General features: G+C 37.6%; 3 protein-coding genes across 9 annotated transcripts in view; 2 read left to right on the top strand and 1 right to left on the bottom strand.

Moving 5' to 3' along the window:
- The window catches only part of LOC109339657 (pre-mRNA-splicing factor 38B-like), an 11,966-nt gene extending 6,197 nt beyond the window's left edge, over nucleotides 1-5,769 (top strand). For 2 of the 7 annotated variants that reach the window (XM_019577132.1, XM_019577176.1), the window contains one exon: nucleotides 287-1,487. In XM_019577132.1, the coding sequence (XP_019432677.1) occupies nucleotides 287-1,192 (906 nt within the window). In that variant the 3' untranslated portion in view covers nucleotides 1,193-1,487. Of the gene's footprint in view, nucleotides 1-286; nucleotides 1,488-5,743 lie in introns of those variants that run through there. The other 5 variants (XM_019577151.1, XM_019577159.1, XM_019577147.1 and 2 more) reach the window with 4 other exon arrangements.
- On the top strand, nucleotides 6,246-9,109 carry LOC109328275. The gene is made up of 2 exons (XM_019561672.1): nucleotides 6,246-6,585; nucleotides 8,979-9,109. Exons 1-2 carry the CDS (start codon nucleotides 6,246-6,248, stop codon nucleotides 9,107-9,109), a joined length of 471 nt encoding a protein of 156 aa, XP_019417217.1.
- Nucleotides 10,529-14,588, bottom strand: LOC109339639 (transmembrane 9 superfamily member 3-like). The gene is made up of 7 exons (XM_019577112.1): nucleotides 14,218-14,588; nucleotides 13,577-13,617; nucleotides 12,904-13,489; nucleotides 12,676-12,813; nucleotides 12,405-12,561; nucleotides 11,531-12,015; nucleotides 10,529-11,107 (listed from the first exon to the last, which is right to left on the bottom strand). Exons 1-7 carry the CDS (start codon nucleotides 14,379-14,381, stop codon nucleotides 10,888-10,890), a joined length of 1,791 nt encoding a protein of 596 aa, XP_019432657.1. The 5' UTR covers nucleotides 14,382-14,588; the 3' UTR covers nucleotides 10,529-10,887.

The following is a 14,588-nucleotide window of genomic DNA, read 5'->3' as shown; positions in this document are numbered from 1 at the left end:
TATATATATATGTATATATATATGTATATATACACACACACATAATTACATATATATTTAATTCTTACGGTTTCTTCGGGTTAAAGAGTTACTACTTCTTGGCAGTTGTCATTTTTGTGAGCTAATTGTCGTTTTATGATTTTCGATACTTTATGCATGATACATGACATGCCTTTACCATTGACATACTTGAAGTCTACTTTCCCCAAATTTTTATTACACTCCTTTGATCCCAGATAATTTAACTTTAAGGAAGCAAATTGACGAGTCTTTTCATTTGTTGCAGTATTACTTTGACACACTCTTTCCTCGCATCCCTATTCCTGTACTGCGGCAGGTTGTGTCTAATCTTGAAAAGTTGAAGCTCCCCACTGCACATTGTGGTACTACAGGGGAAACCACCCGCCATGGTTCTGATGACACGGCCCGCCGACCACCGTCTGTGAAAGCTGCCCTTTCGGTCTCTTTTGGTCAGAGGGCTCCACATCGTGCCTCTACGAGGGACTCTTCACCTATCCGCCGTAATTTACCTCCACCTCCTCATGAAAGAAATGGCATTGATGACACAAGAAGATCTCCAAATAGTCGCTGCAGCCAAAGCCGTGAATATCCTGATAGGGATAGGGATCGAGACCGGTCATGGTCCAGGGATAGAGGTCAGGACCGTGAAGGGGACAGGGATCGGGGCCATGAAAGGGACATATACCATGACCGTGATAGGGACAGGCATCATGACCGTGATAGAAACAGGGACCGGGGCCAAGAGCGAGACCGTGAAAGATACAGGGATCAGGGTAGAGATCATGACAGAGACAGAATCAGGAGGGATAGGGAGCTGGAAAGGGAGAGAGAGCGAAGTTCGGATTATGATAGGAGGTCTAAGTTTAGAGAGAGAGAAAGCAGTAGAGATTATGATGGGAATGGTAGTAGGCACCGTCACAGTAGGAGTAGAAGTAGGAGCAGGAGTAGAAGCCAAAGCCTGCTAGTTGGCACCACGCGGCTTGAATCACACTCTAGTCCTATGAGAGATGCAAATAAGACTTCTGCGTCCAGTAATAATCTAGCTAAACTTAAGGATATCTATGGTGATTTAGGTGATAATAAAAGAGATGCCAACATGGAAAGAATTCCTAGAAGAGATAATGGAGGCGAAGAGGTTATTAGACTTGGTGGTTCTACTTGGAAATATTGAGAGATGTCATGGAATGCTTGCATCAGACTTGAATAACTGTTGATAAAGACATATTGGATCTTTCCCTTTTATTTTCTCTTAGTTGACATGAGTTATAGATTGATTGTATCACTATTATATATAGATACTGTAAACTAGTTTGTTTATGTAGATTTAATGTCATGGTTTGTAACTTTAAGATTTTAGACCAACTATCATATTCTATGGAGTTTGAGACTACCATGCTTCCATTGATTTGTTAAAAAGTTTAAACCGTCTTGATCAGCTCCAAAATTTAATGATAATATTGTTTGTATTTTGCTTTGTGATCATATTGTGCTCATTTTAAGTAAGCCTTGCATGACACTTTCATTTTCCACCACCGGTTTAATTTTTACTATTCTCTATTTCTTTTCAGAGTAGTATATCAAATATATGTATGTTTTAAGAATAAGTAAATAAAAGGATAAGTTGTAAAGAGGTAAACGGTCTTCATTTTGATACTGTGTAGAGTTGAATTCCGTATACAATAACTATCTGAAGCTTGAACATAAAGCAAAAAGCTTTTCTTCTATATTTCCAAGTAATCAATCTTGTGTTATTACTACTTCCATATATGTTCTATATAATCTTAACTTTCTTGGCCATTAGCAATGAGGAAATGAGGGCACATAAGTGGAGTAATTTCTGTATGATAACAACATAGGTTATTATGTTGTTGCTAGTGAGCTTCTGGTTATTATTCACACATGATAGAACGATACATGTGACGAACGAAGATTAAAGAAGCTCGGATACAAAATGTCATTCTCATATGCAAAAACAGTGTACTGGTGGCTTATAATAAGTAGCATCTAATAGTTGTCAATATCGAGAGTAGAGTTTTAGTTTAATATTAATATATATATAATCATAAAACCAAGGGAGAGAAGGAAGATATATGAATGCCATGAGTTGTCATCCCAGCCAAATAATGAAGGACTCGCTTGAGAGCAGACCAGTGCATCATCGTCGGAGTTTGCATGAATTGATATAATTTATTGGCAGCAAAAGCAACGTCTGGTCGGGTTATACTAAGATACTGGAGACTCCCTACAAGTTAACGGTATTCAGTAGGTGAAGGTAATGGGGTGCCACTAGCATGAACAAGAGGAACAGAGGCACAAAGTGGGGTTGATGTAGGTTTGGTGTCAGCCATACCAGCCTGAACAAGCAAGTCTTGTACATACTTTCTTTGTGTAAGGAACAGACCATCAGGAGACTTTAAGACCTCAACGCGAAGGAAATAATTAAGGATGCCCAAGTCTTTTAAAGAGAACTTAGCAACAAGCCGGGAAATGAGTGCGGAGACTGCATCAGGGGAGCTGCCTGTGACAATAATATCATCAACATAGACTAACAAGTATAATGTGGTTATTCCATGTCGAAAAATAAATAAAGAGGCATCAACAATCGAGTTCATAAAGCATATTGATAGTAGGAAAGTATAAAGCTCATTATACCAGGCACGTGGTGCCTGTTTAAGTCCATACAATGCTTTGCGGAGACGCCAAACATGGGTGAGATGTGCCTTATCAACAAACCCTAGCGGCTGACTTAGGAAGACTTTCTCAGAAAGAGAACCCTATAAGAAATCATTGTTGATGTCGACTTGTTGAAGAGACCAACCACGATTAACAACAAGAGTGAGAATAACTCGCACCGTCACAAGCTTGACTACAGGACTAAATGTTTCACGAAATCCCATCCAGCTCGTTGGTGAAATCCTTTTGCCACTAGGCAAGCTTTATGATTTGTATATGGTTTAAGCTAAGGAAATCACAAACATCCAACACTCTTAAGCTTATGATAATTCGGGGGTTGTGTTTAGGAGTTTGAAAAAGGGTGATTGATAGGCAAGTATGGGAGTGGGGAGGCGATTTATGAGATATGGAGCGGTTGTCATTGCATAAGGCCAATATTTGAGGGGTACACCAAAGTACGTTAAGAGAGAGAGACCAATTTCAGCAATATGACGGTTTCGTCTCTCGACAATGCCATTATGTTTGGGTGTATGAGGTGGGGTTGTTTTGTGGCTTATACCATGATCACACTGAAACGATCATAAGCCAATGTACTCCCCGCCATTGTCGATGTAAAGGATTTTTATATTGTTTTTGAAGTAATTTTCAACAAGTGATTTAAATTTAGGAAAAATGGACTGAACATCAGATTTATTGCGCATTGGATAGAGCCAAATATAAGAAGTAAAGTGATCAACAAATATACAATAATATTTGAGGCCATCATTAGATAAAACTGGAGAAGTCCATACATCGGAAAATATAATTTCTAATGGAAAACATGATATAAGGGATGATTCATGGAAAGGGAGTTTGTGACTTTTGCTTATTTGACAAGATGGGCAATCTGATTGTTTAAACTGCAAAGAACCTAAGGAAAATTGACGTAGAATAAAGCTCAAAGTTGAAGAGGAGGGATGACCCAACTTGTGGTGTCAGCCTGCTGATTTATTGAGCAGAAGATGATTGACGAACGAAGAGGACGAGGGCCAAAGGAATCAGGTAAGAAAGGAAACGGGTAAAAAAATTGTTGATTTATTAAGCTAAAGATGGTTCTTGATTTATTAAGCTTCGTGTGACCTGTTTTGAGATCCTTCATAACAAAGGAATTAGGTAAGAAAACAAGGGCAGAATTGGTTTCTTTGGTTAATATGGAAACAAAGAGCACATTTTGTTTCATAGAAGGCACACATAGAACATTAGGCAATGATATATCATTAAGCTTAAGAGTACTAGAGTGAGAAATGTGCAAACCTGAATCGTCGCCCATAAATAGCGAGTCGAGACCAGTGTAGGGGTGGTAGACAATAAGGTTGTTGAGGTCAGTGGTGACATGGTGTCTAGCACCACTACCAACTAGGTAATGAGGATCGGAAGGGCCCATGGTCATGGTGTGAGCCTGCGGGATGGTGTAGTTGTTGGGCTAACAGGGTGGGTTCTGCGGGACGTGGATGGTGGGATGGAGTTGGTGGAAAACTAGGCATTATGGCAATGTATGCCCAACAATTTTGCACCATTGGAATTTGCCTAAATATGGCCTCAGACCTCTTGAACGATGTGTGGACTGTTGGGTTGGTGCAGTGGCCCAAACCAAGATGTAGTTGCTGGAGGAGAAGACCATGGTGAAAACGTCTTCATCTTGGCTCTGTTGGACTTAGCTTGAGTAGTGAGTGTCGTTGCAGGACCGATGATCAGTGGGTGAGTGGTCTTCAAGTAAAGCTCATGGTGGATGAGTTTCTCATGGAGCTCATTGAAAGCAATGGGATTGTCCCGGGCGTTGACACCATCAATGACATGCTTATAGCTTTCATCAAGACCACGAAGAACATGATCAGTAGCGTCCTCGATGCGAACAAGGTGACCGATTGAGGCAAGCAAATCAACAACAATCTTAATGTTGTTCATGAATTCCGTAACATATAAAGTTCCTTTCACTGTGGAACGTAAGCGATCTTTGAGTTATTTGACGTGCCCACGAGAAGCACGGGAAAAGTGCCTTTGAGAGTCGATCAGAGAGCATCGTAGGTTTTGGTCTGGGTAACAAGTGACGCAACAGAGTCAGAGAGCATGCTAAGGAGAGCACCATAGATTAGACGATCTTGATGCTTCCAGGTAAGGTACGTTGGGTTGTCTTGGCTCACAGGTAGTGTCTCATTATTCGTGATGAGGACCGCCAATGCAGAATGAGAGTTGTTGAGGAATTTGTACAGATTAAGGCCATCGAGAATTGCTTCTATTTGTAACTGCCACTTGATATACTTGGATTGTGTCAGTTTGACGACATCTAACAGAGTAAAAAATGAGAAGGGCTTTGTTGGTTCATGGGGGGTTAGGGAATGTCAAGTTGGATTCCACAATCATGCTTTTAGAGAGAGAGGGAACAACACCCTTGAACTGAGAAAGATAAATGGAAAGTGGTGAGAGAGGTAGGATCAACGAAAAGGTATCTGATATCATATAAATGAATGGTGTTTCTTTTTTGTACTACAAAGTGATATATATACAAGCTTAGCACAACTGAATAGGAAGAGATATATGCTAACAAATGATTCGTATAATATCTCCATAACAACCTAGTATGCTATTAGTTAAAGAACAACAAGACTAATTCAAAACACACGTTCTAAATAACAAATTATTGTTGCTGATTATTTATCACTAATATAAGCCCCCAAGCTCAATCGAGGACAATGCCGACGATACCATTTCCACAAGAGGCACCTCCTCCAGATGTTGATGCAGTTGTTTGAGTGAGGTTTATTAGTTTTATGTTTCTGTAATTTCTGTAATAGTGTTTTTGGTTGCTTGTAATGTTGTTTTGGGTTAGATAGAAGTGTAGTGAAAGTGATGAGGGAAAGACTTCTGCATCCAGTAATCTAGCTAAACTTATGGATATATCTATGGTGATTTGGGTGATAACAAAAGAGACGCCAACATGGAAAGAATTCCTAGAAAGAGACGCCAACATTGATAAAAACATATTGGATCTTTCCCTTTTACTTTCTCTTAGTTGACATGAGTTATAGATTGATTGTATCACCATTATATATAGATATGTTAGAATCTTGGTTTCTTCCTTCCCAAGCTATCTTCTTCTTCTTTCTTCTTCCTTCTTTTTTTCTTCTTTCTTTCTTTCCTTTCTTCCTTTCCCTTCTGTTTGGGCCTTGTTATTTTCTGTTGGCCCATTTCTTATTCTTTGGTCCTTTCCATTTTTATTTAGTTTATAGTTAAGTTAGTTAGGTTGTTATCTTTCCTTTCCATCTTTAGTATAAAGAGCCTTCCCCTTTATAAGATCTAATCAATTTCCTTTCTTTGTTTTTCTCTTTGACTAATAAATAAAAGATCTTATTCATTCTTCTTTTTCCTTTATGCATTGTTGTATCTTTGAGATGGTACCAGAGCAACAATTGCTCTGATTACCAACCTCCCTCTCCTTCCTCTTTTCATCTATCACTCTGCATAAAGCAACAAGACAAATCCCTCCTTTTCTTTTCTCTGAGTTCTACAAAACAATGGCAGACCACAACACAAATCCTTCAAACCCATATTTCCTGCATTCCAATGAAAGCCCAGCCGTTGTTCTCGTCACTCCATTATTGAATGGAAAAAATTATCATGCTTGGGCTCGAGCTTTCAAGATGGCTATCGAATCAAAGAACAAGATAAAATTTATCGATGGAAGTCTAACCAAGCCATCACCAGATGATCCTCTTCACATTCCCTGGGTAAGGTGCAACAACATGATGCTCTCTTGGATTCAACACTCAATAGAAGGATCCATAGTCAAGTCGATCCTATGGATTGACAATGCTTCTCAAGTTTGGAAAAATCTAAAGGATAGATATTCAAAAGGTGATATTTTCCATATAGCCAAGTTGCAGTTAGAATTCTACCATATGAATCAAGGAACTCAAACCATTTCTGAGTTCTTTACCCAACTAAAATCCATATAGGAAGAAATTGATGACTTTAGACCACCAAGAACCTGTAAATGTCCCACACCATGTAGTTGTGGTGTTGTTGAATCAATGAAAGACTATAGGGATCAAGACTATGTGATAAGGCTCTTAACTGGCTTAAATGACCACTTTTCACAAGTAAGGTCTCAAATTATGTTAATAGAGCCAATTCCTAATATCAATAAAGTGCTCTCCTTGTTGATACAACAAGAGGAGCAGTTTGACAATATTGCCATGTCCAATACAGAATTAGAAGGCCAAATCCTGTTAGCTAACTCTAGATAGGATTACCAACCCAAAAATTTCGGAAATCCCAGAGGAAGAGGTGTCCCTTTCAGTAGAGGAGAGTTGGTAGATCCACCAATGGGATAGATAGATCTCAGACTAATAGGTTATGCACCCACTGTCAAAGAATCAACCATACTATTGATACATGTTTCTGGAAACATGGGTACCCTCCAGGCTTCTAATCTAATAGGTCCAGTAGAATAACCAACACTACTATGGGGTTTCCATTGGGCAAAGTTGAAGATACTAATGTAGCAGCAGGAATCACTCCATCTACAAAGAACTACAATTACACCTTCACCCAAGAATAAGTTCAAGACCTGCTGGACATGCTGCATCAAGCAAAATCTGACCAAAATCAAGTTAACAATAGTGCAAATAATACAAACTCTGTCATCAATACAGCAGCCCAACTTTGTGACTCAGGTAATGCAAAAATTCAGTGGCTCCTTGATACTGGAGCCACAGATCACATCACTTATGATGTTGAACAATTCCTTACATATGACACCATTACACCAATGATCATCAATTTTCCAAATGGTAGCAGGATATCCACTTCCATATCAGGAACTGTTAAATATCTGATACCCTTACTCTAACCAATGTCCTATGTGTTCCCCAATTTCATGTTAATTTGATTTCTGTCAATAAGCTGATTCAAGATCTAAATTGCTACTTGATATTTACTAAGAGCCAATGTCTCATTTTGCAGAACCATACTAAGAAGATGATTGGTTCAGCTAGGGTTCAACAAGGATTATTCATTTTGCACACACACTATGCTTTCAAACCAAGTTTATCTATTTTTTCAAACAATGTTAATATTGACTCTGTTCCATGGCACTTAAGGCTAGGCCATATATCTGACTCTGTTATGCATGTTATTAATAAACAATACCCTGGTTTTATCAAGAATTTTAAGTCTTCAAAGCCTTGTGACATTTGTCATTATTCTAGGAAAAAGAAGCTTCATTTCTCTTCAAGTACTTCTGAAACTACTAAGCCTTTCCAATTGCTTCATGCTGATATATGGGGTCCCTATGTTGTCCCCTCTCTTTTTGGCCACAAATTTTTCCTTACCTTGGTGGATGATTTTACTAGATTCACTTGGACCATTATGCTTAAGACTAAAGCTGAAGCTAGACAATATATAATCAACTTTGTGATTTACATCAATACTCATTTTAACACTAAATTGCAAAGCCTTAGAAGTGATAATGACATAGAGTTCTTAATGCATGATTACTTTGCTTCTAAGGGAATATTGCACCAAAAAACTTGTGTTGAAACCCCTCAACATAATAGGATTGTTGAGAGAAAACATCAACACATCCTTAATGTTGCTAGAGCTTTATTCTTTCAGTCCCAAATCCCTCATAAGCTTTGGATTTTTGTTGTTCAACATGCTGTGCATTTAATCAATCGAATCCTTACTCCTCTTCTTCACAATAAAGCTCCCTATCAACTTCTATTTAACAAACATCCTTGTCTTGACCATATGAGGGTCTTTGGATGTTTAGCTTATGCTAATACCATCACTTCACATAGGACCAAATTTTAATCTAGATCCAAGAAAACTGTGTTTCTTGGTTATAAAGAGGGAACTAAAGGCTTTATCTTATACGACTTACACAATCACAACCTCTTCATATCTAGACATGTCCTTTTCTATGAGAATTTATTTCCCTTTGCTGCTACAACCATAGAACCTGAACAATCCTTATGTAGAATTGCCCTTCAATCCACCACTGCTCAACACCATGAACCTGACCTCATTCCTTCAGATAATGCCAACATCCTTGATTCACCCTTATCCCCTATACTACCCTACACTCCTTTAAGACATTCCCTTAGAGCTAGAAGACCACCTACACACCTTCAAGACTATCATTGTAATCTTGCAGAATCTATCCCTGCAACCACTACTTCTACCTCTAATCTCATTTATCCTTTGCATTCTGTTATTGACTATACTAATTTTTCTTCGAATTACAGGAATTTTTGATGTGCCATCTCCTCTATCACAGAGCCTTCATCTTATAAACAAACCTGCAATCTTCCTTGTTAGCAAGAAGCTATGCAACAGGAACTCACTGCTCTCACTCTCAGCAACACATGGTCCTTAGTTCCCCTCCTAGAAGATAAATCAGCCATTGGTTATAGATGGGTTTACAAAGTTAAATATCACTCTGATGGCACACTAGAAAGGTACAAAGCAAGGCTTGTAGCCAAAGGGTACAACCAACTTAAGGGTAGATTATTTTGACACATTCTCTCATGTAGTCAAAATCACCACTATCCATGTCATATTGGCTCTTGCAGCAGCTAAGTCATGGTTCCTAGAGCAATTGGACATCAACAATGCCTTCCTCCATGGAAATCTCCATGAAGATGTTTACATGACACCTCCACCATGCCTGCTTCAACCTAATTCCAACTTAGTTTGCAAACTCCACAAATCCTTATATGACCATAAGCAAGCCAGTAGGGAATGACATACCACCCTTTCCTCTAAACTGATATCAATAGGCTACACTCACTCACAAGTTGATCAAGCCCTATTTACCAAAGCTTCTTCATCTAGTTTCACTGTTATCCTCATCTATGTTGATGACCTTATCCTCACTAGCACCAACCTCACAGAAATCAACCATGTTAAGCACGTCTTGGACACTGTCTTTCATGAGCGTACTAAACAATTTACCTCGCTCACAATCCTGTCTTTCATGAGCGTACTAAACACATAGAAATCGATTGTCATGTTATGCGTGAGAAGATTCAACGGGCCTTGTTCATCTCATACCTATCTCCACCTCAGAGCAACTTGCTGATGCATTCACCAAACTGCTGCCACCTAAAGCTTTCCACAACTTTATCAGCAAGCTGGGCCTCCGCAATTTGCACCGTCCAACTTGAGGGGGTGTTAGAATCTTGGTTTCTTCCTTCCCAAGCTATCTTCTTCCTTCTTCTTTTCTTCTTTCTTTCTTTCCTTTCTTCCTTTCCTTTCTGTTTGGGCCTTATTATTTTCTGTTGGCCCATTTCTTATTCTTTGGCCCTTTCCATTTTTAGTTAGTTTATAGTTAAGTTAGTTAGATTGTTATCTTTCTTTTCTATCTTTAGTATAAAGGGCCTTCCCCTTTAGAAGATCTAATCAATTTCCTTTCTCTATTTTTCTCTTTGACTAATAAATAAAAGATCTTATTCATTCTTCTTCTTCCTTTATGCATTGTTGTATCTTTGAGAAGATACTGTAAACTAATTTGTTTATGTAGATTTAATGTCATGGTTTGTAACTTTAAGATTTTAGACCAACTATCACATTCTATGGAGTTTGAGACTAGATTACCATGCTTCCATTAATTTCTTAAAAAGTTTAAACCGTCTTGATCAGCTCCAAAATTTAATGATAATAATATTTGTATTACTATATCAAATCTATGTATGTTTTAAGAGTTAACTTCCTATTTTGTCTTAATTTTGGTCTTGTCCTGAAGGACTTACCTTACCCAAAAGAAAAATGAAACACATGGAATGAGTAAATAAAGGGATAAGTTGTAACGAGGTAAAGGGTCTTCATTTTGATATTGTGTAGAGTTGAATCCTGAATACAATGCTGGAAGCCTAATAACTATGTGAAGCTTGAACGTAAAGTAAAAAGCTTTTCTTCTATATTTCCAAGAAATCAATCTTGTGTTATACTACTGCCATATATGTTCTATAATCTATACTTTCTGAAGCACTGATTGAAATCTTCATCAATTAACCTCAAGCCTTTACAATCCCCTGCTATTCTTTACTTGACCATTAGCAATGAGGAAATGAGGGCATAGGGGGGAAATTTTTGTATGACAACAGCAGAGGTATATTATACAGCCTCTGGTTGGTGCCAGTGAACTTCTGGTTATTATTCACACTTGATAGAACGATACATGTGACGAACGAAGATCAAAGACGCTCGGAAACCAACAGTTCCAAGCATGAGAAAGAAACCATAGCAAATGCATGCCATGTAGCCAAAAAAGAAAGAGGTTTGCATGAAACCATACATATCTGATCTTGCATTATAGAAAAACATGCAGTACCAATATATGAACAACCCTGTTGATCCACCACAAAGGAAGGACCTGATATCATAACAAAATTTAGGTGTTAGAAATAGGAATGATCCTAAGTTCTGATAGATAAACAAGGAAAATATAAAGAGCACTGAATATAATGTGAGAAATTTGTGTTGACCTTTGTCTATACAAGTTTTGTAGACTAACATACTTGTGTGCCATAAAGATTTAGGATTTAGCACTGCCACATTGTTATCATAAGGACTTTTTATACTATCAATCAATCACTCATATTATTAGAAGTTACACATATAGTTATGTTTGAGTGGTTGAAAGTATAAAAGCTTTAGACTAACAACACATTTAAAATAAACTCAGATTTTATGCAATTATGTAATAAAGTGATGATTTAGTAATTGCTGATTGGTTTACTCAAGACAATTTGTATAGATAGACTTTACACAAGAATTCCTCTTATATAAGACATACCTCCACCACCATTGATGATCCTCAGCAGCAAGTTGAAAGTATGTCAATGCCACAGTGATGAAAGCAGTGACAATCAAAAGAATGATGAAGACAATGAACAGAATGCTGTATACGGTGTAAATCTGGTGACCCCAGACGCTGGCAAATATGTAGTACAGTTCAATGTAAATGGCACTGAATGGCAAAAAACCAGCCATAGCCATTTGAGCAAGAGTCCTACGATACCAAGGTAGTTGAGGGATCTCCCTAGGATACTTCGTGGTGCGACAAGGAGCTTGAAACTCGGGTCGACTATTCTTACCAGCAATCCCACCCAATACTAGTAAAGGTGAGGTTACAAGAGTCCATATAAGGAAAATAACCACAATTGTTCCAAATGGAAGTGCTGCAGTGGAGTTATAGGCAAGTGCAACAGTATTGAGAAAGCAGAATGTCAAAAACAAAGGTCCAGAGAACAGGCTTCCTGTCAATATCAAATTTCTTCCCTGTCAAGTAACAAACAAACACTTCGTAAGTATACTTCAATTAGTCTTGTGCTTTCTGCTCCATAATTTCAATTGTTTAAGGCAAAGACACCAGATGAAGAAACTATGGCCCTATAGTTTAACATTATAACAAGTTAATAAAAACATGACTTATAATAATATTTGTTAAAAACATTCACAGACAGCATATTTATCTGTTATAATAAGAATCTGTTTGATGCATATAGAGAGTTGTGAATTTTCAAATCAATCAATTTCATGAGCTACTCACGATTTCAAAAACAACGAATGTATGAATCGAGCACTGAACTAAGATAAGTAACGAAAACAAGCATCAGAGTGGAGAATCAATGGTAAATGCCTAAACGGTCTAAAAAGTGAGAATGTACCCAGTTTTTCCCTTCAATCATGTAATAGAAGGAAGCTGCAGTGTAACCTGCAACGCCAGACGTTAGTGCATATATGACAACGAGTGCAGTAAACATAGCTCCCCTGTTGTATGGATAGAAAACACCAACTAGAGCAAGCATAAAGATGAGGATTGCACTGAAAATAGAAACAAAAATAACCAGTCACAAAAGAGCTGAACCATGCAAGGTCTAGCACTCTAACCAGGAGACTCTTTCAGAAGATATGGACTTGAGAAAGTAAGTCACTCACAGTGTAAATAGTTGTGAGCCTGTTCCAAGTGCTGCTGCAAACAAAGACTTGTATCTGGGGTACCTGAACACATCACCATGGATATACTTCCATCCACTCTCTTCATCATCATCCACTGCCTCCTCATCATGAGTAAATCTGCCATGTTCGAAATTATGGATACCGTAAGTTCCATGAATTAAACGGTTTATACAATAGCTGCAAATGAGAATGGTTCTTAGTTCTTACTTGACAAAATCGTTCTTAAGTACGTGCATGAGAATTGTAGCAAGGAATCCAGTCAAGAGGAGAACAATGACACATGAGTTAAAAATAGAAAACCAATGGATTTCCAAGTGACTAAAAAGTAAGGATGTCTGTGAATATTTCTCCAGCCTCTTATCAAAAGTGATATCAGTTGGAGTCCATTTGGCAGAATATGTGAAGTCAACATCTACTTCTCTATCTTCTGTCAGGTCCACAACTCCTTTCGGATCGTTTCGAATGAAAACATCAATGATACGATCCTTATTGTAAAGGATCTCAAAATGAAGATGATTGAAAAGGTAGACTTTGGTAGCAGTTGTTTCATCTTGGTTTTCACTGTCAAATTTTCCAAGAAAGCCCCAAATGGGCAAGTCATCATAGTACATTGTGAAAAAGTAGTCCTTTAACACCGCGGCTCGTAATTGAGCAACCTCTTTTCTTGTCAGCCTCTTTTTGCAGATACTCTCAGTTTCTGTATCAATTAGGAAGTCTAGTTTGTAAGGAGCAACAACTAATCGATCTCCATTCAAAACTTCACCAAGATCTTCTTTCTTTTCTTCCACATTATCTACAACCGACAAAGGTTTTCTTATTACAAGGGGTAGAGGAAACCAAATAGGAAATGAAAAAAGGAAAGTGGCTCTGACAAACTAACCTGGTGAGCAAAATGGAAGATCAAAGTATCTATAAGTTTCACTGTAACATGAAAAGAAGAAAATTAAGGGAAGCACAAAAGAAATTCATGATAAGTTAATGTTTTTGGATTATTTTGAACTCCACTTTTATGATAGAGTCATTTAGAGAACTATTTGATGCAAATTCATGAACTCAGTAGCTTTTTCAGCAGAAAATAAATGAACTTTTTTTCCTAGCCATGATAAAATTCAAAGTTTCATAAAAGGAACAAATAAAATGGCATGCCTTCAAATGGTAGAGGTAAAAATCAGAAAGGGATACTTTGAAAAACCACTTGATTCTGAAGAAAATCTCATTAAATGACGTCCAGTTTTTTTTTATGAATTTGACATTGAAACAAAGAAATTTAATACCCTTTTTTTCAAAGTCACATTCATTTTTCTGTTCATCTACCTAATAGATATCATTCCATGCATAAAAGGGAACAAGCATTCCACATGAATAAGAGGGAATCAAATCTTCATCATATGTAAATCCAGAACAAAACATTGGAATCAAATCCCAATCTTAAATAGCAACCCCATGAATAACACAACACACAAAAACATGATTTGAATTTGGATTGAAACATTTAAATTTGACAGAGATTAAGAATCTAACCTGGGATTATGAAAAGGTCCCACCTTGTTGGCATAAAATGGAACAGAATCTCCTTCTTTATAACGATGATCTGATGCATCACATGTAACATGGCTTATGAAACAACAACAACAACAACATAGAATAACAATGACACCACCCAAAGAAGCCGTTGACTTTTCCATAAATCCAAAACATAAAAATACAAAGAGATACTATGCAATGCAATGGTTTCTTCCTGAACTCATATGCTAAATAAGTGCATGAGAGTAAGGGAGAAAGATGAATAAGAAGAAGAATGAAGTTCTACGTTATTTCCTTCACCAAAAAGAGAGAAGAAAAAATAGAAAAGAGTTGAAGATCCACGCAGATTTTGATGTAGATAGATAATA

This window comes from Lupinus angustifolius, chromosome LG02 (assembly GCF_001865875.1).
Source record: "Lupinus angustifolius cultivar Tanjil chromosome LG02, LupAngTanjil_v1.0, whole genome shotgun sequence".
In the NCBI taxonomy this organism is placed as follows: domain Eukaryota; kingdom Viridiplantae; phylum Streptophyta; class Magnoliopsida; order Fabales; family Fabaceae; genus Lupinus; species Lupinus angustifolius.
This window is presented reverse-complemented; position numbering and strand designations above follow the sequence as displayed.